At 41.1% G+C, this 22,912-nt stretch overlaps 1 protein-coding gene and 1 long non-coding RNA gene across 6 annotated transcripts; one reads left to right on the top strand and one right to left on the bottom strand.

The window, feature by feature from the left end:
- Positions 1 to 333: 333 nt before the first annotated feature.
- LOC136434494 (microtubule-associated protein futsch-like) lies at positions 334 to 22,794 on the bottom strand. Of its 5 annotated transcripts, none has more exons than XM_066427337.1 (21): positions 16,936 to 17,261; positions 15,928 to 16,070; positions 14,931 to 15,089; positions 14,185 to 14,286; positions 13,814 to 13,927; positions 13,593 to 13,675; positions 13,069 to 13,152; positions 12,598 to 12,712; positions 11,899 to 12,100; positions 11,281 to 11,347; positions 10,912 to 11,060; positions 9,509 to 10,752; positions 9,266 to 9,384; positions 8,575 to 8,650; positions 7,695 to 7,988; positions 6,835 to 7,041; positions 5,471 to 5,656; positions 5,176 to 5,234; positions 2,569 to 4,351; positions 1,967 to 2,040; positions 1,682 to 1,796 (listed from the first exon to the last, which is right to left on the bottom strand). In XM_066427337.1, the coding sequence occupies exons 1-20, from the start codon at positions 16,988 to 16,990 to the stop codon at positions 2,014 to 2,016; spliced, it is 5,268 nt and encodes a 1,755-aa protein (XP_066283434.1). In that variant the 5' UTR covers positions 16,991 to 17,261; the 3' UTR covers positions 1,682 to 1,796; positions 1,967 to 2,013. The 5 variants fall into 5 exon arrangements, with proteins under 5 accessions (XP_066283425.1, XP_066283415.1, XP_066283434.1 ...); XM_066427345.1 differs by having other exon boundaries at positions 1,967 to 2,037; XM_066427354.1 differs by lacking the exon at positions 1,967 to 2,040 and adding an exon at positions 2,418 to 2,433 and having other exon boundaries at positions 1,684 to 1,796.
- On the top strand, positions 18,937 to 21,921 carry LOC136434563 (uncharacterized). The gene is made up of 2 exons (XR_010755765.1): positions 18,937 to 20,970; positions 21,091 to 21,921. It is a non-coding gene; the product is annotated as an uncharacterized lncRNA (long non-coding RNA).
- Positions 22,795 to 22,912: the final 118 nt, after the last annotated feature.

The following is a 22,912-nucleotide window of genomic DNA, read 5'->3' as shown; positions in this document are numbered from 1 at the left end:
GCCCTATTGTGCACCCAAAATTTTTAGCTTTTTTCAAAAGGCTCAAATACGGGAAGAGGTAGGCTACTGTAAATCTTGAAACTTCTGCAGTGGTTTTATTTTCAAAGTTTTTGCAGCGACCTCTCCACTGTGGATTCGTGACACAGCAAATATGCATTTCCAATGTAGTTCTACTGTACTAAAGAATTCCTCAATTTACAGTATTATGAACAAAACAGGAAACCAGTGCAAAGTTTATTTTACTTAAGTATAAAATTTTATTTAAGTATATTACTACCGGTGTCTCAATTTGCTGTTAGCAAGAGGTATACATGTATGGCTGAACAACTAGCATGGAGTTTATAACCACTTTAATATGTTAGATTTTTCCTATATACAATATATAAGACACCCAGACACAACTGTTCCACATACTCACTATCATAAGCTTTTAAGTTTTCTTGACAACTAATTGGTGAATCTGGAACAATGCTAAGGTGTGGTATGTATGATAATTGGTAGCAAGATATCTTAATTCTGATAGGATACAAAAGTGATTTATCTGTAAGGACAGTAATCAGTCAGTGAGTAAATAGTTTCTTTGCAAAATGACTTGAATAAATGAATGAATGTTGCTCTGGTGTCAGTATCAAATGAAACACAAAAACCAAACTTTCAACTTTGTTACAACACTAGTATCAACCTAAATCTTTCACTTCAATCTGTTAGCATGTCTCTTTCAGAAAATAAACATTAATTTTTTAGGCTCCCATGTGGCTTTTTCACCTTCAATATTTCTGGTACAACCTTTGCATAGCAGCAAGTATATATACATGTACAGTCATAATGCAATATATAATGTACACAATGTTGTAAGGCAACCACACAGCATTAGCAACAACAGCTCAATTTGGAAGCAGTACATTGTGATTACTTACAACATAGCAAGCGTATATAACATTGTATTTTCCCCTTTCAATAGAGAGCTGCTACATATGTAACACCAATTTTAACTTTTCCACATCCACATATCAAAGTCTGATACTAAAAATCCATCCTCTTTAGTACAATTTCCACAAAATTGACACAGTGTGTAACAAATGTAAAACTGTTTACGTTGTGTTGTAGAATGGAACTAATTATTTTCAATTGAATATTTCACAGCACGTATGAACAGATTGTTTGAGTTATACTTACTTTCAAGACAATAAAGACGACCAAGACGCACACTTTTTTCAAATCACTTAAAATTTTAAGGAAATCACAAACTTAAAGGTTTTTTAAACACTCTTGTGTACATACATAGAGTGTGAAAATGGTCTTTTTAAGAAAAGTTGTAGTGGTCTGTAACTGGTTTGCAATCCCATCTTTTGTTCCAATTTCAGACTTCTACTGTAACTCCTCGGCTAATGCATCCAATTTGTGATTGGAGGAATAGAATAGTTTCAGTTTTCTGATTGGTCAAGAGTTTTCCAGCCATGCTGTGATTGGCTGGATTGGAAAGTCTTGGTTTCCTGATTGGTCAACAATTTGTCAACCCTGCTTTGTGATTTGCTGGTCTGAAAAGTCTCTCTGATTGGTCAAAAAGCCTCCTGATTGGTCAAAAAGCCTCCTGATTGGTCAACATTTTGCCAACGTTCCTGTGATTGGCTGATTTAAGAGGTTTTGCTCAGCTCCTTCTCTGATTTGCTGCGGACGGGGATGCGGCTGCCTCTGATTGGCTTGTTTGGAGAAATGGACCTTGACCGGATGGGGCTTTTGGTTGGAGAGAAGGATGACCTTGAACGTGCTCTGTGGGCTGCCAAGGTCAAATCCTCCTGGAGAGGAAACAAGCAATTCTAATTGAATAGTCTATAGCTAGAAGCAAAAGCCTTCAAAACCATTCCCACTCAGAAAAGAAAATACTTTCCTTGTATCCCACGTTTTGACTGAGCATCTTATGCATTAAGTTTCCCTAAACCTTCCTCCACACCAGAACTTAACTCACACATCAGCCATCCTAGGGCCTGGACTTTGTTGCTGGAGATGCTGGCATCATACCATCTCATTCTGGGTGTCCTGCTAATTAGGATACACTTCAAAATCTGGTATGTCAAATCCTAATCTAGCATTAATGTAAAATCTTAGAACCCTTGTCCTGCGGGCCCCATACATGTGCATATATGAGTTACACATTACAGAGCCTTTATGAGGGTCCCATATATGTACTGGTTGAGGGTATTTTTCAGCTGAACGCATTACACCGCAGCGAAATGCACTGAATGCGGAAGTAACTATGCCACAGCAGTGCAGAAAAAGTCGAGGGAAAATGACCTGATTAAGAAACCAAATTAATGAAATAAATTGCATTAAAAAACACCAGCAGGACAAGGGTTCATAATATTTATAGAAATAGCTACGGTACAATGAACTGCTAAAGGAAAGTAGTTGAAATTTACCTGTGTGCTGCAATCACTTGGCAAGCAAGGAAAATTACAACAAATGTTAGCAAAAAAACAATCAATTCAATGAGTATGGACTCATGCCTTTATTCAATAACAGCAATGTAACTATTTTGTTATTTTATTACACAAGAAAGAGAACACTCACCACTGATGTTGACAAGGGGCTTGACTTGTCTTTCCTTGGCGATGTTTTGAATAGGACTGGTCGGGGAATGGCAGTGGGGGACTGAAGTGATGGTGTGTCATCCTTCTCAGATCCCACAGATAAAGTCCTTTCCCTTGACAATGTCCCACTAGCAGTAGCTCCAGAGCCAGAAGCACCTGCTTGTTCTCCTTCTGACTGAGATCTGTCTCTTGGAGATGTCTGAAGTTTCACAGGACGTCTTGTAGACACTGTGGCAGCTTCCTTCCCAGGACCTAAAGCTGAAGCTTCGTTGGAAGACTTGCTGGCAGTCTGGAGGGAGGAACTTGGTGATACCCCAACGCTCAGTCTGGGTAATCCTGGTTGTTGTATCTGGTTTTGTGCACTCTCTGAAGTGCCTTCATTTGTAGCTGCCTGCAACTTCTCTGGTTGTAAGGTGGGCTCAGACTTGCTCACACTCAAAGACTCCAGCAAATCAACTGCTTGTTGAGGTTTTGTTGTTAGAATTAATGGTTCACTTGGACGAGCTGCTGTCGTTGAATCATCTGATACAATCTCCATTGGCTGTTCATCTTGTGGTTTTACTGTTGATTTTTCATCTTTCCCTTCTGGCAATGTTTTTTCTGACACCTGCTGGGAACTGTCCTCTGAGATTTTCCTTGCTGTTTCAATGTTTTGCTGCACAGGGCTCTCTAGCAGAGAAGGGCTTGCAATGCCTGAGTCCTGGAAGGAACTGTCTGAGGTAGGCTTTCCAAGCTGCTCCTTTGAAGATGCTGATTTTCTCAGAGATGACTGCAAGATGCTGTGAAGTGGGGGTGGCTGACTTTCTTGAGTGGACTGTTGTTGTTCACTGTCTTTGTCACTATGGTTACTGCTTCTTTGAAAGTCTGATGAGTCTCCTTGCAAACTTCCATCAGGAGAAGTCTTATCCTCTTTTTTCAGTGTTTCTTTGACTGCTTCAATCGAGCTGCTTAGTGAATCACTCAGCTGTACTAAATCAGAGTCCAGCTGTGAGGGATCAGGTGATGCCGAATGTCGGGCTATGTTTGTCTGAAAGAAACCTGCTGCCGCCAAATCAGGGGCTGACTTCTGTTTGGGTGAAGTAGGCAAACTCTTCTGCAGCTCTGATATTGAAGAATCCAGCGAGTCCTCAATCTGCACCAAGTCTAGTGTGATTGGATCCAACTCCTCGACAGATGTTGGAGTGCTTCGGTTGCTGTCGTACCCGTCTTCTGCCTTGATCGCCTGCAGAAGTTTCTGTACCACATCGACTTGTTGTGAAGGTTTTGTCTCTTCAACAATCTCTATATCAATACTTTCCTGCCTCACAGGGTGGTACTCAGGAGCTCCCCGTGTCTGCTCATCTGCAGCTTCAGCCATCTTCTCTGGAGTTTTGCTGTTTGCTGCCTTTTCTTCATGTTTTGCTGGCTGGACTGGAGCAGAGGGAGGTGGTGACTCAGGCTGTTCTTTGCTGTTTGTTTCGTCTCCAATTTTTGCAATGTCTGGAATGTTTGTTTCTTGTTGTGGCTTATCTGAAGAAGTTTTCGCAGCACCTGAGTCTTTGTGATTCTCTGCTTTTGCAATTGTGTCTTTCTTTCCTTCGTCCTTTAAAGGCACTTTGTGATCAACTGTCAGATTCTCCTTAACTTCCTCCACGGTCCTGCTGAGCTCGGACTCCGAGTCGGAGCTGCTGCTGTCAATCATGGAGGTTGCTATGGCGATCTGAGCCACCACAGGGTTAGAGTCCAGGGACTCTCCGGCCCTCGAAACCGCCCGGACAGAGATTCTGTCGTGCAAAAGTTAGACAACATGTGCTCTTTCTTTGAAATGAAGATTTTTTACACTCAAGCACTTGAGCACACAAGCAGATGAGTACAATTGTAAGAGAATTGTTAATACGTCTTCATGAAAATATAACGACTGTTTCAGAACATGTAGGACCTCTTTTGAAGAAGAGCTTTACTCAGCAACAGAAGAGAAATTAAAGGAGGTAACTTAGACAATACAGCAAGGAATCTTTATCAGTAACCAGGATAGCATTTTGAGAACAAAACAATTACCCAAATTATTTACCACCACTTCTCAACTTGTTGTTTAACATGCATGGAAACTGCAGTTTTAAAGGACACTGCCTTATCTTTATAAAATTCCATAATCCAGACCAATCATCTTTCACAAAAAGTTAAATACTGCTCTACCAGGCTAAGGCCTAAGGATTAGGTGGAGATTAGTAACAATCATCATCAAGATGCTTATAAATCATATCCACTTACTGTTGACTTAAGCAATTTGTGATTCTTCTTACTTGCCATATCGTAACTATTGCTTACAGGATTCTTCAATACATGGTTTCCCAGTTTGAAACTACCCACAAATTTAAAGTATTTTTACATCACTTGAATTTATCTTAAGCTACATTTCCAGAATCTTCTTGGAACAGTTGTGATTAAGACCAGAATCTGAAGAAGACGTTCAACAGATGTTGCACCCAGACACAACATTAAACTGTAAGGTAGAGCACTGGTTCTGCAAAAAGAAGGTGCCAAGCCTTTCTAGCACAGCAGGGAAACAAAAGAATCTTGAAACAGAAAATGGGGAAGATTCCCCTACCTGTAAGTTTCCTGTGGGTCCAACCCTTCAATTAGAGCACGAGTCTTGTTCCCATCAACCTACAAAGGAACAATGAAACAAAAAACACAGCATATAATTCACCAATATATCATTTGGAAAAGATGTCATCTTGACATATAAATGACTAAGTAATGATATCAATCTAACAAGCCAATATTCCATCCTAACAGTAAGTGCGACCTAGTATAAAGGCTGGGCATGTTGTCATACACATGCACATACAGCACAGTGCATAACAAAGAATAGATTAAGAAATTTTGATTGTAGGCCCCACCGTGCCACTCAGTGTGGAGTCCACAAATATCCTGTACTCCGTGACCGTCTCCAGACTGCCGGGGACTCGCGACGGTTGCCAGGCAATGATGATGCCTGTTTCTCCACTCTTCTGGATCCGTAAGGCACGAGGAGGGGTGGGGAAGCCAGGGGGAGGGGGTGGGGATGCCATCACCATGCTTCCAATCTGTGGGGAGACAGCATTGATGAACAATTAGTGCCCCCTAGTGTCTCATTAAGGCACTGCAGACTAGCCTATTGTGTTTTCATTTCACAGTTCCATCAAAATATTCCCTTCAAGATAAAGGACTCTACAATGGGTTATCTTAAGAAATGTGCGTTATAACTACTGCCCCCTAGTGTCTGACAAAAGCACTGCAGATCACAATATTCCAAATTGCTCATACTTGATCATCAATTGTAACAAATCCAATTGAAAGTTTACAAGAAGCCAGTCATTAAATAAAACCAGTCTCTTTGGTCCTGTCACAAACCAACCAACAAATCAATTTTTGGCAGAGCCTCAGGTATAACCTCTTTCACCTATAGAAGGGAACAACTGTCAAGATTGCTGTTGTCAATCACTTCATACAAAACAAAACGCCCTGCCTGACGGTTTCAGCTCAAATTTCTAAAAAAGCAACCTTAGCCAGGTATAAACTGGTCTGCGTGCGAGGGAAGAGTGACTCATCATTTAATTCTTAAACTCATTTTGAAAGAGAAAATCAAGCCGCCCAAAATGATCATTAATATCAATATCATGTACAGGTCAGAGCTTTGGACCTGAGTGATAAACAGAGAATACAACACGGTGTATTCCATGTCACCAGAGGCACCAGCCCAACCCACAGGAGGGCTGGGTTCAAGGGTGCTGTGGAATACATCTTATTGTATTCTTATGGGATCACAAGTATTCTGTACAGGAATCACCTTCACCTTTTGTCTGCAGTGACCTGACTTGACTCACTGAATGTTGGGCAGGAGAGCTTTTGAGGATAAGGTAATTTGAAAACCTGGGTAATTACATCGTTAAAGGAACAGAAAAAAGTCACTGGGCGCCCCGGGCATGTCAGTGCCTACATTCTCGCTAATCATTTGAGTTTTTGATGGTTTGCTTGAGGCTAGTTTGACTAAAGAGTAAATCAAAGTGTCAAAAAGCTTTGTATATTTCTGCCCTTGCACAAAGAATATTCAGTGGCATACAATCCTACCCTATCGTCATTTTGAAGATGCAGTGGCACCAAACTACTGAGAATGGGTGGGTGACTTCTTGGGTGCCAACAGTGTATGTCGAAAATGAGTAGTGCCGGGAGGGGGCTGGGAATAAAGCACTCTGATTGGCTAGTTTCATGGTTCATGTCTTACCCGATTGGCTGGTGATGCTGTTGCAGGTTGGTCCCCATTGGTCGGGATGAAAGTGCTCTGATTGGCAAGTTCCATGGCTGCTCCTTTACTTCTGTCTTCACCTGGTGCCGAGGGAACATCTGTCTCATCTTGGCCACCTTCATCTTTGTCTTGCTCTTTAAAGACATGGTCAGACAGAGCTAGCAGAGCCTCTTGTAGTCTTAGAACCTGTAACAAGACGAGACATAAATGTTATTCTTGTGTTCAGACTCAATCTCAGTCACTGAAATGTCCGACTCTTAGGAGTATTTATCTAGTTACTTGATATTTTTTTGATTACATAAACTGTATGTATGATATGCCAACCAAGTGACAGAATTATAGATACCAGACTGTGGGAATGTCGTCGACTTTTGTCAGCTAATGTTTAACAGGCTTTTACAGAAGATACATTATTGCTTCTGATGGAGTTGCACCCTTGCTGTTATCAGAACAGCATTTTTGGATTAGAAACTGGTGGCAAAGTGGTCTGACTTGTAGAAGGGTTGTTGACTTAGAATCTAAAGGTTCTGGGTTGGAATCACTAGCATGGGCGTGCCCTGGGGAAGGCAGATGCACCTTTTAACTCACTTGACTCAGTTCAGGAGATGTCCTCTTAGGCTGGATGTAAAACTGGAGGTCCCATGTTTGAGGAGAGCCAGAGAAGTTAAAGAACTCACCATATGTATCATAAGGAGTACTGGGGTCCATCCTGGTGTGAGTTGATCAAACCTATCAGTCTGGTCTTCACAGCTTGTACCTACTGTACAAAACTGGTGCGATATGCCCAAAGACCATTTACTGATTATGCAAAGCAGCAACCACACAAAAAAAGAACTCACCTGTCTCTGTAAATCAGCACACCTGTTCTCCAGCTGCCTCTCTTTGTCAGTCTGCAGCGGGCTGGCTGTGAACTTCTCACCAGGTCCAACTTCTCCCAACCTTCCTTTCCCTTTCGCTGACTCAGCTTTCCCTTCCCCAACACCTCCAGATTCCATCTGGGAAGATTCCGAGGAGCTACTGCCTGTTTTTTCTTGCTGATCCAAGTTTTCTTTCTCGATGGATTTTCTCAGTGTTCGCTTGACATCTTCCTCCTTCTTTAGTTGCTCTTCTCGCCACTGTTGAAGGCTTTGAACCTAAAAGGGGATAGCAACAAACCTTTTTTGCAAGTTCTTGCCCGTAAGCTAATTGCAAGTACATGTAATATAAAATAAACATGAAAAAGAACAGACAGACACTCTAATTAACGATCAGTCAGTGCCAACTTATAGACTAGCTTTAGTGTTAGCTTATAAATTCATCATAGCCATACTGAGAAAATTACAATAGACCAACACTGGTCTGTCAATTTGAATTTGGAAATTTGGAAGATTGATCTTAAGTGCAATACCCCTTTCACTCAAAACGTTAGGCAACATATAATTTTGCCCTGTTTGTTTGACATTTGTTTACTCATGAGAAGTTCAAATCGGTCTGCAGGCTGCTTTTATTAAGGTCATGAGGGAGGAGGTAAGGGTCAGACAAACTATAACAAAGATACGGGTGACATAGTTAAGGTCCTAATAAATCTATAGTATAAATATGGAATGGTATCCTTACACCTACATACATGTAGTATTACAGTCAACCATAAAGATAAAGGTGTCCCTTTAAAAGATACATAAATTTTACTGCATACTATCTAAGAAGAACAGATATATCAGCCTTAGGCTTCTTTCCCACCTGCATCCAGAGGTATTTGATGGCCTCCATCTGAAGCTGGCGCACCTGCCTCTCCTGTTCGTACTGCTGTTTACACCTGAGATGATAATTTTACATCAGCACATGTACAAGAGCTTAAAAAAAAAACAATACCACAAAACTTAAAGGATGTATTTCAAGCAATTTTCCGAATTTAAAGGCCACTAATGCGTCAATTCCCTCGAGTTCGTTGGAAAGTTCCTAGCTATAGAAACCCATCCTCAGGAAAAAGCCAGCTTGGAAAGCATATCTATACAGGTTGGGAAAAGTAAATCCCTGACGTCACATAATTCAATTATGAGGTGAGAAGCTGTCAGCACGGCGAGCACATATGTGAAACAAGTAGGAACTTGACTTAAGGGTACATTTAGCCTAGTATAGTACTAGTCTTTTCAATTTTAAGTGTAGCTTTCCTTTAATGAACCAATCAAGTCTGCTGTTCACACCTGGGATAACAATCTTACATCAGCGGAGATGGCAACGAAAACAAGAATTTTTATCTTTCACGCCTACATGGCACAACTGATTTAATGAATGGATTGCTTCTAGCCTGTTTCATGAATAAAAGAACATGTTTCTTTCAACAAATGGGCAAATGCCCACCATTGTAAATCAAGCTGGATGGTTGGAGAACTGCTAATTGATAGATCCATTGATTGACAGGTGAACTTACTTGTCCAGCTCAGCCCCCAGCCTCCTGACGTGATCCTCTGCCCTTCTCGCCCGGATCTCGCTCCGAACCTTCCCCACCCGCGGGCTGTTCTGTCTGGTGTACATCCCCCTCCACCAGGACTACACAGAATACAAACATCACACACATTTAAACAACGTCACTACCACTGCCTCCTTCAAAGTTGTGACCAAATTTTTACAAACAGTGCCTTTGATATACATGGTTTCCATGGTAACGTCTCACCTGGATTTGAGTGGCAGCTTTCGTCTGTTTGACCTCCTGATCAGTAATCTTCTTTATTTGGTCGTAGCTGATCTCAAAACTGGACGAACTTTTCAGCTCCCCTTCTAGCTGAGCCCACTTTGGAAGCTCGCTTCTCTTCCCAAGCATTGGGCTGACATCTGCTATGCCTCTTCTTCCTTCCTCCGGCTGTGTTACTGCCTTCTTAATCCTCTTTCCTGAGACGATATCCTTGACATGAGACAGTTCCCTTGCTGGGAGAGATTCTCCAGGTTTTACGTTCTCAGAGTCGCTGTCAGTGCTTGGCTTGCGGTCGTAAGGAAACATCCTTTTCTTGCTGACGTTTTTTGGACTGATCGGACTCTTGCCGGGACTCTTTACTTTTGGTCTGTGTTTCACAGGCACAGGGGATTGAACTTTTGTGGCAGGGGGACCGTCCATTGTTGTTTTCACTGTGGATGGGTGTCCAACAGGTCTGGCATCATAGTTGGCATACGCTGAGATGGCTGAGGTATCAGCATTTTGGAGCAACTGTGGTTTTGGTGATCTGAAGGCACTCCTTCCTGAGCTTGGATCTTGAATAGAAAAAGGTTTGTCTTTTGCTGGAGCGTTGGTGGCTACTGGAATATTTTTTGGTGTGCCCACAGCCTGAGCATCGTACGCATCGTACCGTGACTGTCTCGCTGTGGGTGAAATATGCTGGGACAGCCTCTCATCTCTACCTTTCTTGTATCTTTCAGGTGAGCTCCTTAGACCTGCAGGCCTGGAGTCAGGTGTGTCATACCTGAGGACTCTTGAAGGAGGAGAGAGGTGAGGAGATGTCTCCCTTCTCTGTCCTTCCGGCCTCGAATCGTACCTTTCATACATCTCTTTTGTCCTTGGGGACGACCTTGGAGATCTTCCCTCTGCCACAAGGTAATTAGCAGGGACCCTCCCATGATGCCTTGCTTCTGGTATCCCATAATGCTCCTGTGAAGTGACATCAACTTCGTTCTCATAATCCCTAAGCGGACTCTTCCCATGGTACATTGCATAATTGCTGGCGTAACTTTTTGTCGGACTTCTCGGGCTCCGTCTAATGGGGGAGTCCACGGCGGACACGGAGCGCTGGTATTTTGCCCGGTGGATTTCCATGATGTCTGCAAAGGACAGGTCATCCTCTGGTGGAGCAGTCAAAGGTCGATGGTCAGGGGTCACAGGAATGTAGTAGGAGTCAGATGTCAGCTGGCTGCTGTTCAGGTTAGGAGCTGGATGGTTGGAAAGAAATTTCACTGTTTCAAATATTGACATTTGGTTCCAAAATGTTGGCTCGGTAAAAACACTTGGTTGTGTGAAAAGAACTTTGTTATTCAGTAATTCACCAACCTGATGAAACTACTTCAGAGATAAGAAAACTTGTCTCCTACCAGTTTCGATGTCCTGAACCCTGATGTCTCCGTTGATGGCCCCATTTTGCCTGTAGAGCTGCGCCCCCCCTCGACTGGACATCATGCTGCTGTAACTCTCCCACGCTGTCCTCGGCTGACCTGGGCTCAACTCTCGCCTCGGCGGAGATCTGCTGAGCAAACATTTGATTTTTATCATTTTTCTTCTTGTCCATTGGTTTTTACTTATATTCTAGTTGCATGGGAGAGCAACAACAGTCAACTCTTAGCCTTCTGGTACAGAAGCAGTGTCACAATTGGTTAAATCACACATGATATCTGTCTAGCCTACAAACATAGAGTTTGAACTATAACATACTATTCCATAAAGTTTGGAAAAAAGAAGCGTACCTTGTTTTAGCAGTAGGAGACCTTGATCTGGGAGGGGAGTAGAGACTATACCCAGCACCAGACCTCTCTGGAAGATAAAGCATTTCATTATGAGTCTTCTTTAAGAAACTATAATGTACAAATGTATAAGTTGCAATGATTGTAATGAAAAGTTAAGACTGAACACAAAATATGAACTCAAGATTTTGAACTACTGTACACTCCTTCAGATACTATTACTGCAAATGAATTTAAGTCTACGGAGGTTTTATGATTGCAGTTTTCGTGGTGACCGGGGATTTAAAAGCACCGCAAAAATGCTTGTTTTGTCTTCTGCCCGCCTACCCCATAGTTTCAACTGCGACCTTAAAACCAGGATGAACACCCCATTTTCTTCCTGCTGTGAAATTTAATTACCACAAACTTAAATGCGTATTCAACAGTATTCAGAAATCTAAAAAAACATTCTGTAAACAGCAAACCCATTTCTGAGGTCAAAAGTGCTTTCAAAATATTCACTACAAATATCCATCCTTCCTGTCCTTGGTGCTGAATGTATAGTACAACTTTGATGTTTTCCTATAAGTATTAGTTTCATGTTTTCCTATAAGTCCTATAAGTCACGAGATAAAAACAAACCAGGTGACTGTGGTGATATCCTAGGTCTCCCCTGACCCCTGGGTGGACTCTGGTTGGCTGGCTGTGCCCCCTGACCCCTGGGTGAGCTCTGATTGGCTGGCCGTGCAGGCTGCTGCGGACGGATCTGCGGGTGCTGCAGCTGGTGTTGGTGCAGCTGCTGTTTGGACAAAACCTTCTGCAGCTTGCTGTCATCAAACAGAAACTGGGCACAAAAATATCAGTAGTAAAGTTTGTATAATTCTATGGAAAAAAAAGTTCAAGAACATTATAATATTAAAATATCATGAATGGCATGTAGGCAACAAAAAACTACACGTTGGCAGTTCGTTGTTATAATTAATACATGAAATGTGGATAGAGGAAAAATACTACTCAGAACAGGTTCTCAACTAAAAACAAAAATTCTATCATGAAATTTTCAATATATATGCACTTTACATTTGATGTATGCAGTCTGCATTTAATGTGTGCAATCTGTATGTTTTATCTATTTATAGGTTTGACTGTCCAGCACACACAGCCAGGGCTGCCTAACTAGTCTGTGGCTATTACAAAGGGCTAGCCCTGTATGTGCAATCTGCATTCGCTGTATGTGATCTGCATACAGTGAATGCATTCTGTATTTGGTACTACATTGTCATTGCAGTAAGGCACATGCTTGTCTGTTTGTGATCATTGGGATAAGACGTAAGAACTTACCTGTGAGTGAGCGTTAGGAGGACACACTGTGGACAGGTACTCAGCTAGCTCTGCCTGCTGGCCTGGCTGGAAGTGTCTGCCCCTCCCCTGACTGTACAGCCACTCGGCCTTTAAACTACACACAAACAGAACTCTCAGTATCTTTGTCAGTCCTTCAGAATAAAAACTGGGCTTGCTGTAGATATGTCTAATGCTGATGCATCTAAATCAATGTACAAAGTAAATTTTACCAAGATTTTGGTTGCGGAGTGGTTAGCAATATTTCTAACTGCTATGAATTATTTTCATCCTCCAAACAGCTCCTTTCAAACTGCAGATAACAAGCATGTCAACGAAAGCTATACTGTTATGACAAAGCTTTACTTGTTCTAAGCGTTATCTGGTTTCTGAAATAATGCAAGGGAGCTTATTGCTTTCAGTTTCATGAACACACTAGTCATTACTTGAACATTTCATTCTCAGATTTTGTACCTCTCCTTGCGTGAGATGGGCTGTCCGTCCAGAATCTGTAGTGTCAGGCACCAGTTGATGATGAAGGGGCGATACTCAAACTGACTGGGAAGGTGTCAAGGCTCAACAAAAAACAAGGCAACCAGGGATGGCAGACTTCATCTCCTTACCCAAACCCTTTCAGTCCCACAAACAACGATAGCAACACTGATGATGTATGGCAACACTGCGTGGTCAATATTTAGAAATACAGACACACAAAAACACAGACACATACACATACACATCCACACGTATGCACACACCAACACACACACACAAAAGAGAAAGGCAAGCTGGCCCAGTAAAATGCTGTGTAAAATGAATAAACCCAATCATCCACTCTTTGCATAAAGTGGTTTCAATGGACTAAAAACCATCTGTGTAATACATAGCAAAACATTTAATCAAAACACACAAATCATGCATTACATTTTCAATATGTAACACTTACAGGTAGGTAGAAAGTTTCTGTGGCCTTATACTTATAGCACTCAGAAGGATACGGCAGGATGGCCGATATCAGCACACAGGGGTTGTTCATGATAGACAGCTGTTCCAGGTGACGCAGGCACAGCAGGTACGACACCTGGTTTCCATGGCGACAGACAGCAGGGTCAACATTTCAACAATTATAATGCTGTAAGGATCTAAAAGATCAAAAGACACATCTAGATAAAACGATTTTGTTTGAACAACCTTAATGTTTGAGACACGGAAAACCTACCTCATTAAGGTCGCTGATCTCGTTTTCAGCCAGAGAGAGAATGTTGATGTAGGGAGGGAGGTTGGAGGGTACGGAACGCAACGTTGTCAGGATGTTTCCATGTAATAGTAATGTCTACAGGAGGCAACAGACAACAAAATGTAGACAAACATTTAGAAATCCTATAAACTGTTTAATTGCAAGATAAAGAATTGGCCACAACTACAAGTTTTCGTGTTGTCAACTCTGAATCCAGGTTTATAAAAGACTTCTCCTGTGCTGGAACGTAAGTGATTGGAATTTCATCTTGACATAGATGCAACTGCAAGGTTCAGGTTTGACAACACATTTTCAAATAACAGTACTACTGGTATCAGTGTCTATTTGCACACCTTGAGTCCAGTGAGTCTAGAGAGGTCTGCTATAATGGAGATGCTGTTGTCTGACAGGTCCAGGTGGGACAGACCCATACAGGAGGACAGGGGGCTCAGGTCCTGGGAAGAAAATGTAGAAATAGCAGTTCAAGTGACACGTGTGTCTATTTGAGCCCTACTGTTCTCTCTTATAGTTCTACAGTTCACAATTTCTTTCTATATCCTTTCTGTTCTCTCTAGAATGAACCAATCATCCATTTACCTTACTTTTTCTCTTTCCATTGCTATACCCCTACACGCTTGTACCTTTACTAATTAAGTCAATTCAAATTTCTTCATTCAAGCCTTTCCTCTTTTAACCTATTCATTTCTCCTTCTCCATGTCTTTCCCTACCTTCCACTCACAATTGTCTACTCTCTCTCCTTTCCTGCCCTACCCTCTGTCTTACTCTTACTCTAACTCTCCCTTTCTCCCATCCTCCCCTACCTTGATATTTTCCTGACAGGTTGAGCCACTCCAGCTTCTGTAGCTGCTTAACTCCCTGAATGTTTACAATGCTTTGGTCCTGTTTTCCTTCCCGTCCTTCTCCCTCTCTATCCCTCCCTCCATCTCTTTCATTCCCTACCTTGATTCTATTCTCTGACAATTTAAGACACTCCAGCAATTATCATAAGCCGTTTCACTCCCTCGATGGTTACAATGTTTTGGTATTATTTTCCTTTCCCCTCTCTATCCCTCCCCCCATCTCTCCCTCCTTCCATACCTTGATACTGTTTCCTGACAGGTTCAGCCACTCCAGCTGCTGTAGCTGTTTCACTCCCTCGATGGTTACGATACTGTTGTTGGGCAGGTTAAGAACTCTGAGGTAGGGCACCTGGGAAACCCCAACCATCCGCACCAGTCTGTTTCCTGCAATAGACAGCTAGGAGAGAACAAAGTAACAAATAAAAACTGCTATCTGTCAAATTGTCATATAGCAAATAAGAATGTACACTATGACTACCTTCATATACAACAAGATGGCAATGATTTTCTGCAACCATCAAAATTATGGCAAGCAACAGTGTGTTATTTTATGTCATATTGACACCATATTGGCTAATTGATAATTGGTAACATGAGCTCTATACTGTCAGACTCACTTACTATATAAGCAAGGTCATTTATAACATTCTGTGCATTAATGATAGAAGTTCCCAGTCAATAAAGCATCAGTTGTATCAATTATTCAGTATGTAGAGAACCTACATAGCCTGTAAATTGGGCTAGCAGAAGTCATGGTACCATTTCTGTTCATTAGCTAAGTCCCATGGGTAGGATTACTAGGAAATTTGATCACTGCACATCCAATTCTAGCATGACATGTTTCAAAAATAATTATCACTCAATCACACATGTACCTTTCCCTATTGGCATGTGGGACATAATAAACCACCAGTTTCAACACCACGCTATTTAAAAATGATGAAAAGTCTCATAAAAATTGTACATCTTCCTTAAGACTTTCAAAGGCCAAGGCGGCACCCCCCACAAATGAATAAAGAATTATCATCTTTTGGGGCAAAATACATTCATAACTTCTAAACCATATATATCTTGTTAATGAGGAAATTAGCCTGAAGTCGACCAGTCATCTTTGCTTTGAACTATCAATCCCTGGTTGTCATGGCTGGATTTCAGGGTACAAAGAAATTCATACATTATAGCCACTGCTGATTAATACATACCCTCCGTGGCAAAGGTAATAGAGTCTTCCCTACCTGCTGTATCTGGTCCTGTGTCTGTAGGTTGTCTATCCTGCTGATGTTGTTCTTGTCCAGTATGAGTGCGACGGGCGCCGCACCAGGAGGCAGCTCGATCCTGGACAGGCCCTGTCTGCTCAGATCCATGATTCTGCCATCCCCTGATCACAACATACATGAATGATAAAATTTGATTAACATTAATATTGTACTTGTCCTACTTCTTACCCAGTAGGCTGGCTGCTCCAATCCCTGAATGGCATGCTATTGTATTGATACAGATTGTAGCCGTAGGACAACAATCAGATTGTCCTTGAAGGGGACACTTAACCATTGGTCTCCTGTTCAAAGATCTAGAGAGCCTCTAGGACACTATAGAACCTACTACAATTGTCTATCTGTAATGCGGGATGATGGGTCTGGCCTGGTCTGTGCTCTGGCCAAAACATTACAAACAGATATCCTCTCTCCTGTTCATTTGAATGGTGTGTATATCTGTTAAAATTTGATAGTGTTAGAGCAGTCAGTTGGTCAAAACTGAATAAAATTATATAGTACATTCCTTTCTGAAGAGCTCAGGAATTAAGGAAACGATACCTAAAACTCTGGAGAATCTGCTTTTACACACAAAGGTTTTTGCTTACACTGTTACAGTATGATGTTTCCAATATAGTTATAGTGCATAGAGGTCCGTAAATTAAAAATGGCCACTGTTCTATTCTGAACCTAAACACACTTAAAGATTCTGATATGGGCTGGTGACATCCAACATGCATCTACAATCTGTGAAACTGAAAGGTCTGAACTTCTTACATTTGTGATTCTATCAAAAGAGTCTCCACTCTACATCATTTGTATGGTAACATACCATTAATCAATAGTTTTCTTAACAGGAAATAAAGCCTCTTGAAGATACAAAATGTACATAAACAACCTAACATTACCAATCTTAAATGTTATAAGGAATATGTACAGCACTATCTATTAGCTCATTGTTACATAAATTCTAACATAAACAATCTATACCTTTTAAGTACCAACAATCAAGGAACATGGAAGAGAAACAGCTTGTGAATGCCATATTCACCACTTGGCTGGTCCACCTGATCAAATACTCCCTCTCCTAGATTTAGCCTTCGCTTTCAGGCAAACAAAACACTGGGCTTAACAGTAGACAGTCTACCCTTAGTTGCGATGCAATGAATGCAGCCAGCCTCTAGTTTTGGTTGTTGACAATGTTTGCTTAACTCTTATATTGCAGGTGAACCGAGGAGAGCAGTAACTATGTCACATGCATTGTTAGGTCAAGGTTCATTTTCCCTCATGCATAATAATGTACACAAAACTACTGAATATTACTGTACAATAGTCCTTTCAGTTAAAAATTATACATCCTTAAAGAACTTGTATCTACATTTTTACCAGTCAGATGAAGCCAATTGAATACTGTATGGTTGTGAAAGGATCCTACATTATGGGACCGTCAGAGACAATTTGGGCTCACTAATGTAATATACCACAGCAACACAGATGTTCTCCTGTCTAACTCTAAGTAAAATAATGGAATATCTCCTGCTATGTGGAATTATATATTCTAAATCACTCCAGAGATTACAGTATAATTTCTGATTGACTAAAATGAATACAGATATGGCCTCTATATGGTAACATGTTTTGTACAGAATACAAATGATACTTTTAATCAAAAATTGGCTAAACTTGTATGCTGTACATGTTATACAGAAGGACATAAAACACACATGATATATATAATCACACTGTCTCTGTGGTAGTAGACAACCCTTGTGTAATTTACAGGGTATTTAGAGCACTTCTGAGTGAATGTAAAAACAGCAAACCCATGCGGCATGCGCCCATTATCTGTTAATGACCAACCATAATGTGGGTAGCTGATCTGCATGTTTAGAAGTTTGAGGAATTCGAATGTTTGCTCTGATGTCAACCCACTACCACTGCTGGCTATAGGAACTATAGGCTAAAAGCTTAACGTAACCTGCACTGGAATGGCTGGTTTGAAATAAATTGAATAATGCAAAACTAAAGACTTCATCTTACTCATTCTTAGTGACTTAGACCTGAACGTTGCTAACCTAATTATATACCATTTATGTTCCAACTGAACAGTAAAAGAAACATAATTCAAAAGTACACTTTAGTTTCTAGTTCTAATGTCCCTAGTTTGGTACGTCTCACTCAGTGCAGGAATCATCTCCTATAGTATAAATTGTCACTTAAAGTCAGAAACTATCAGCTTTTCAGAAGAGGAGTTTACATACGAAAAACAAGGCGAATTGAATCTGTCAAGCCGAGCAGCTATTGTGTACAAAACACACGACACTCGCGATGTCTGTCTTAAACCACCGAAACAGTTGGCTACTGAGTAACATGACACTACGGTACAACTCTTAGCACATGATTCGTTACTAACCTAATTGACCTAATTTCTGTCCCAGGCATTGGAAAAGTAACAGTCAGTATTCAACACAATAGATTTGTTTACAGCTGTGGCCTTTCTAGTAGTTATGTGTTTTTTAGTGTGAATTCTGTCACTTTTTGTTAGTAATGACTAATACGTGATGATGTAATCATGTATGGTAATGCAATACTTATTTTTTACTACATAAATGACTTATAAAATGACTTTACACATGAAAATGGAGAAAAAACAGCAAAAAGCAAGACTCGGACAAAAACAAGCGGTTACAGTAAACTGTCAACATTTTTCTTCGGGCCAGCTGACACGGCTGACCTTTCTAACAAAAGTCCATTTCTCTTTTTAGAAACGCCCACTTCTTTACGACGTCCCAAGGCCAGGTCTACAAAAATGACTAAAGGATTGATAGCAGGGAACAACACAGTTACCTTCTGAGATATCGTTAAGAAGCTGTTGTCTTAAAGTCTTCTTCGGTGGACTAGTATGATAAAGTGTGTAACGAATTCAGTGTTGATAGTCACTATTTAGTATGAAACATGACCTGACTTGCATTGTCATATCAGAGGATAGGTTTCACAGTGCTGGGGGAGGTCGGGTTTACACTGGAAACATGTCGGGAATACATAGTCACAATTCTCTGGGAATGTATCGGGAAACGTTAACAGTTGTCCTCCGCATTTTAGGCTGGTCGGAGCACCATCGGTGTTCCATCGGTCGATGTACATTTCCCGACATACACACGGTAATTTTTCGATGGTCTCAAAATTCCTGATAAGAAACCCATGTTTTTCCGACAAATTTGTCGGTAATACGTCGTTTCTTTTTCCCACAGACTTCCGATGCCGGTCGTCAAGGCAACAAGTTACAAACACGGCGGAGGGGACTCCCCGGCTTGGATGAAACCATGGCAACGGCGTTGATTGACGGGTAGCCGCGGTAATGGTTACCATGGACACTGCATGATTGACAGCGGAAAGACAAGCACGTGGTCGTCGCGGCATGCAGCTTAATAAAAAGGAAACTTCAGACGATAATCGATCAGCTGTTCTCCAGCACCATATTTGACATTTACGGATGTTAAATTTTATTGCTTAGTTATAAGACTTAGTTTGTACGTAGTTTGTAGAAGAACGTGTGGAACTCGCTGTACTGTTTGTTGTGTCAGTAAATTAAGCTTTTATACCGGCAAAAAATAAAATATTGAAAGGAAGGATATTTCCGTAGAAGTCTGTAATCGGCAAGTATGAGAAGCATAGTTAAGATATTATAATCGAGGAAACATCGATAAATTCTTAATAACCAAGGAAATTCATGTCAAAGGACGCGGAAGCGTAAACCCGGGATTGAACCTGCAACTCGCGGCGCCGTACGGCAGCCATTTGTTCGCAAACGCAAGCGGCGTATCGCGGTGAGCTAAATATTGCGGCGAGATAACAATACCTTCAAACCACTTCAGTACAAACGGCCCATCACGTGGGGTTCCGCAGCTGCAGTCCGTAATGAATACACTTGCATTGTTCTACGGTCGAACGTTACGTGTTTCTGTCACTCATTTCGTTTCATTAATAAATATTAGTTGGTCGTCGTTCGCTAACAAAGTGATAATATAAAGAATTGACGCGATTTCATTTTAACAGACGACAAGCGCCCATATCATATACGTCAAATAACGAGTGTGTTTGTAACCAGCGCTGATAGCTCACCTGGTAGTGTTGTTGTCCATCAATCCGAAGCAGGCAATATGTGCAGGTTCGAGCCCAACGATCCATTTTTATGTTTTATTTTTCTCTGTTACAGTCAACATTACTTTAATTTATTCTTTATCTTTCATCATCTTATGTTTATATTATCATGTTTAAATTTTTGTTATTCTTTATTTTTTTAAATCAATCTCTGCTCCTTGATGAAGGTCTCTGGGTGTTGTCTTTGCACTTCTACTTGTTGACACGTCGTTTTGTTCTGACGGCGTCTTTGCCAACGCTAACAAAGCACGTGAGTCATCATCAGGTATCTTTCCTAGCCTGGTTGGGACACTGGAAAAGAAAACAAAAATTGGTTGTTACTTACAATTGGAAACAATAGCGATGCATTTTTATTGAAACTAGAAAACATCCCAACAGTTTGTGAACAAACGTTCTTTTTTAATTGTTCGTGGAGCCGTCAACTTCTAATGGCCCAAATCGCTGTACTTCGCGCGGGGAGAAGCGTTGATTTTTGCGCTACGTAGTGTTTGGTTGAACTGTGGCAAGGATCAGAAGTAAAACTGGGAGGAATATTTCAATATTCCATAATCATATTCGTTACATGAAAATAAATTGACAATATAATTCCGAATCCCGTAGTCACTAGTCAAGTCGCAGCATGTTTTGAACGTTACAAATAAAGTCGCTTATCCAGTGCGAGATTCAGTAAAAGTAATGGAATGTTTGATAAAACCTCATTGATATGACCATCATTACACCCCGGTTACCATCTAGGAGTACTAATATTTTTCTTTTCAGTAGTCATTCGTTTCTCAGTAGTCCTTCGTTTGCCGTCGGTGACAAGAAATTTATACGGGCAAGACGAAAGTTACGGATGCTGGACAACTGAGTTGCATCGACAAAGTTCGTTATCTCTCTTAATGTTTGCAACTTTCATTTCGTAGTTTGATTGTATTTCCTGATTTATTTCAGCAATTTACATTATCATATTATTTCAGTATTTCTTCTGTTGTTCACATACAGCGTACTAAATTACCGTGGTCCGGAAAAATGCAGCCGATGGTGGTTAATCCGTCTCGATGCTTGAACTCCTGTGGACCAACTTCAAGTTCCTTCAGATCTACACAACATTAATTCGACCTGTGTTAGAGTACGGCTCACCGGTGTGGGGAGGACTACCTCGTGGGCTGTCTGACGAGGTTGAGAAGGTACAGAAAACCTGCTGCAGGATTATTGGAATCCCCTCCGACCAGCTGCCAACCCTGGAGAAGCGGAGACGCGAGGCATCCGTGCGTGAGTTCGGTAGGGTGGTGGCGGACGAAACACACCCCTGCCGGCACTTCCTTGTGAAATCCGGAGACACTAAGTACGATCTAAGACAAACTTCAACCTACAAAGTACCGTTGAGCCGTACGAAGAGGCATGAACAGTCCTTCTTCCCCATAACTCTAAAATTGATGCAACAATGAGCCAAAAGGTTACATTGATTGCCATGATTTCTATATCTGTTAATGTTTTAGCTTAGTATTTGTACGATGATCGCCAACAACATTTTATATATCTAATGTGACTATGGTAAGCGTGCTTTTAACAGATTTTACATATCTATTGTGACCATGTCAAGTGTGATTACTGTTATTTTGTTAATAGAATATAATTTGTGAACATTTTATGTGAGTTCATATTAGCTTTCCGAACTTGTTAGTTCCGGGGAACGTCAGGTGTTAGTGTTAATGACATGAAACAAACAGTTGGAAAAAACCAACACCGAAGCAAACAAACAAACAAGCAAACAAACAGATCAATACGAAAGCAAACTGAACGGGAACAAAACGAATAAATTAATGAACAATTGTCTTTTTATTAAAATGAATCGATGTGTCCGGAAAGTCCGTCCCCATCCTCAAGCACGGCCGGTATAACTGGCCCGCCGGTTGTCACGAATCTGAAAAGACGAATATGGAATGCATGAGATGTAGCTATAAACAGCATAATGTAGTGGTCAACTATCCACGAATAACAATAGCGGCGGAGTTTTGAAAAAAAGGACCCCAAACAAACAAACAAACAAAATCATCTACCAACACGGTAATAATTCAATGACCTGGTTTGCCTTTTGACGAAAATATATCAATGACAATATACGGTAATTAGAAAACTATGGAAAAAAATGTCTAACTCGTCCGACGAGATATTGCTACAATATCGTAATAATCGGGACCTGACACCCATCATGACCGCGAGTGACCCTTTGCGTGAAAACCGATACATGCCCGACATTCGTCGGTAATATATAGGAAGGTTATCGGGAAAGCAAGGGGCGAACTCCATTGATTTAGCCTGATTTTTGGATCTGTATCGGGTTCAACATCGGTAAAAGCTGCAGGGAAAAACCGACACAAATCTGGTATTATTCCGTTACCAACACGACATATATCCGACCTCCCCGAGCACAGTGTTTGCGGTGCAAAATTTCATGGCTGATTTTGAACGCTAGATAAGGTTTTTAAAAGGACGACAAGCTTAAATCTTGATGCAATGGTCTCCTTATGATCAAAAGAGGACTACATAAATGTTTACATGCCTCAGGCAGCCAAATAACAACAGAAAAACACACCTTGGTCCCGGTTTCCAGGGAGGTTTTCTTGACCATCCGCCATTTTGAATGATTCCCGCTTGACTTATAACCTTTACTCTGATTGGTCAGAGTAGGCTACCATCTCAACACTACTTTCGTGGATTTTCCAGGGATTATGTGAGATTCCAGCATATTCTAGAAGAAAATAAGAGATTGAATATAATCTGCATCAGTCTCTGTTCAAAATTTGTCGTAAAATCCCCAGGA

Source organism: Branchiostoma lanceolatum, chromosome 1 (assembly GCF_035083965.1).
Source record: "Branchiostoma lanceolatum isolate klBraLanc5 chromosome 1, klBraLanc5.hap2, whole genome shotgun sequence".
NCBI lineage: Eukaryota > Metazoa > Chordata > Leptocardii > Amphioxiformes > Branchiostomatidae > Branchiostoma > Branchiostoma lanceolatum.
The sequence above is the reverse complement of the archived record's forward strand: the minus strand, read 5'-3'. Positions and strand labels throughout refer to the sequence as shown.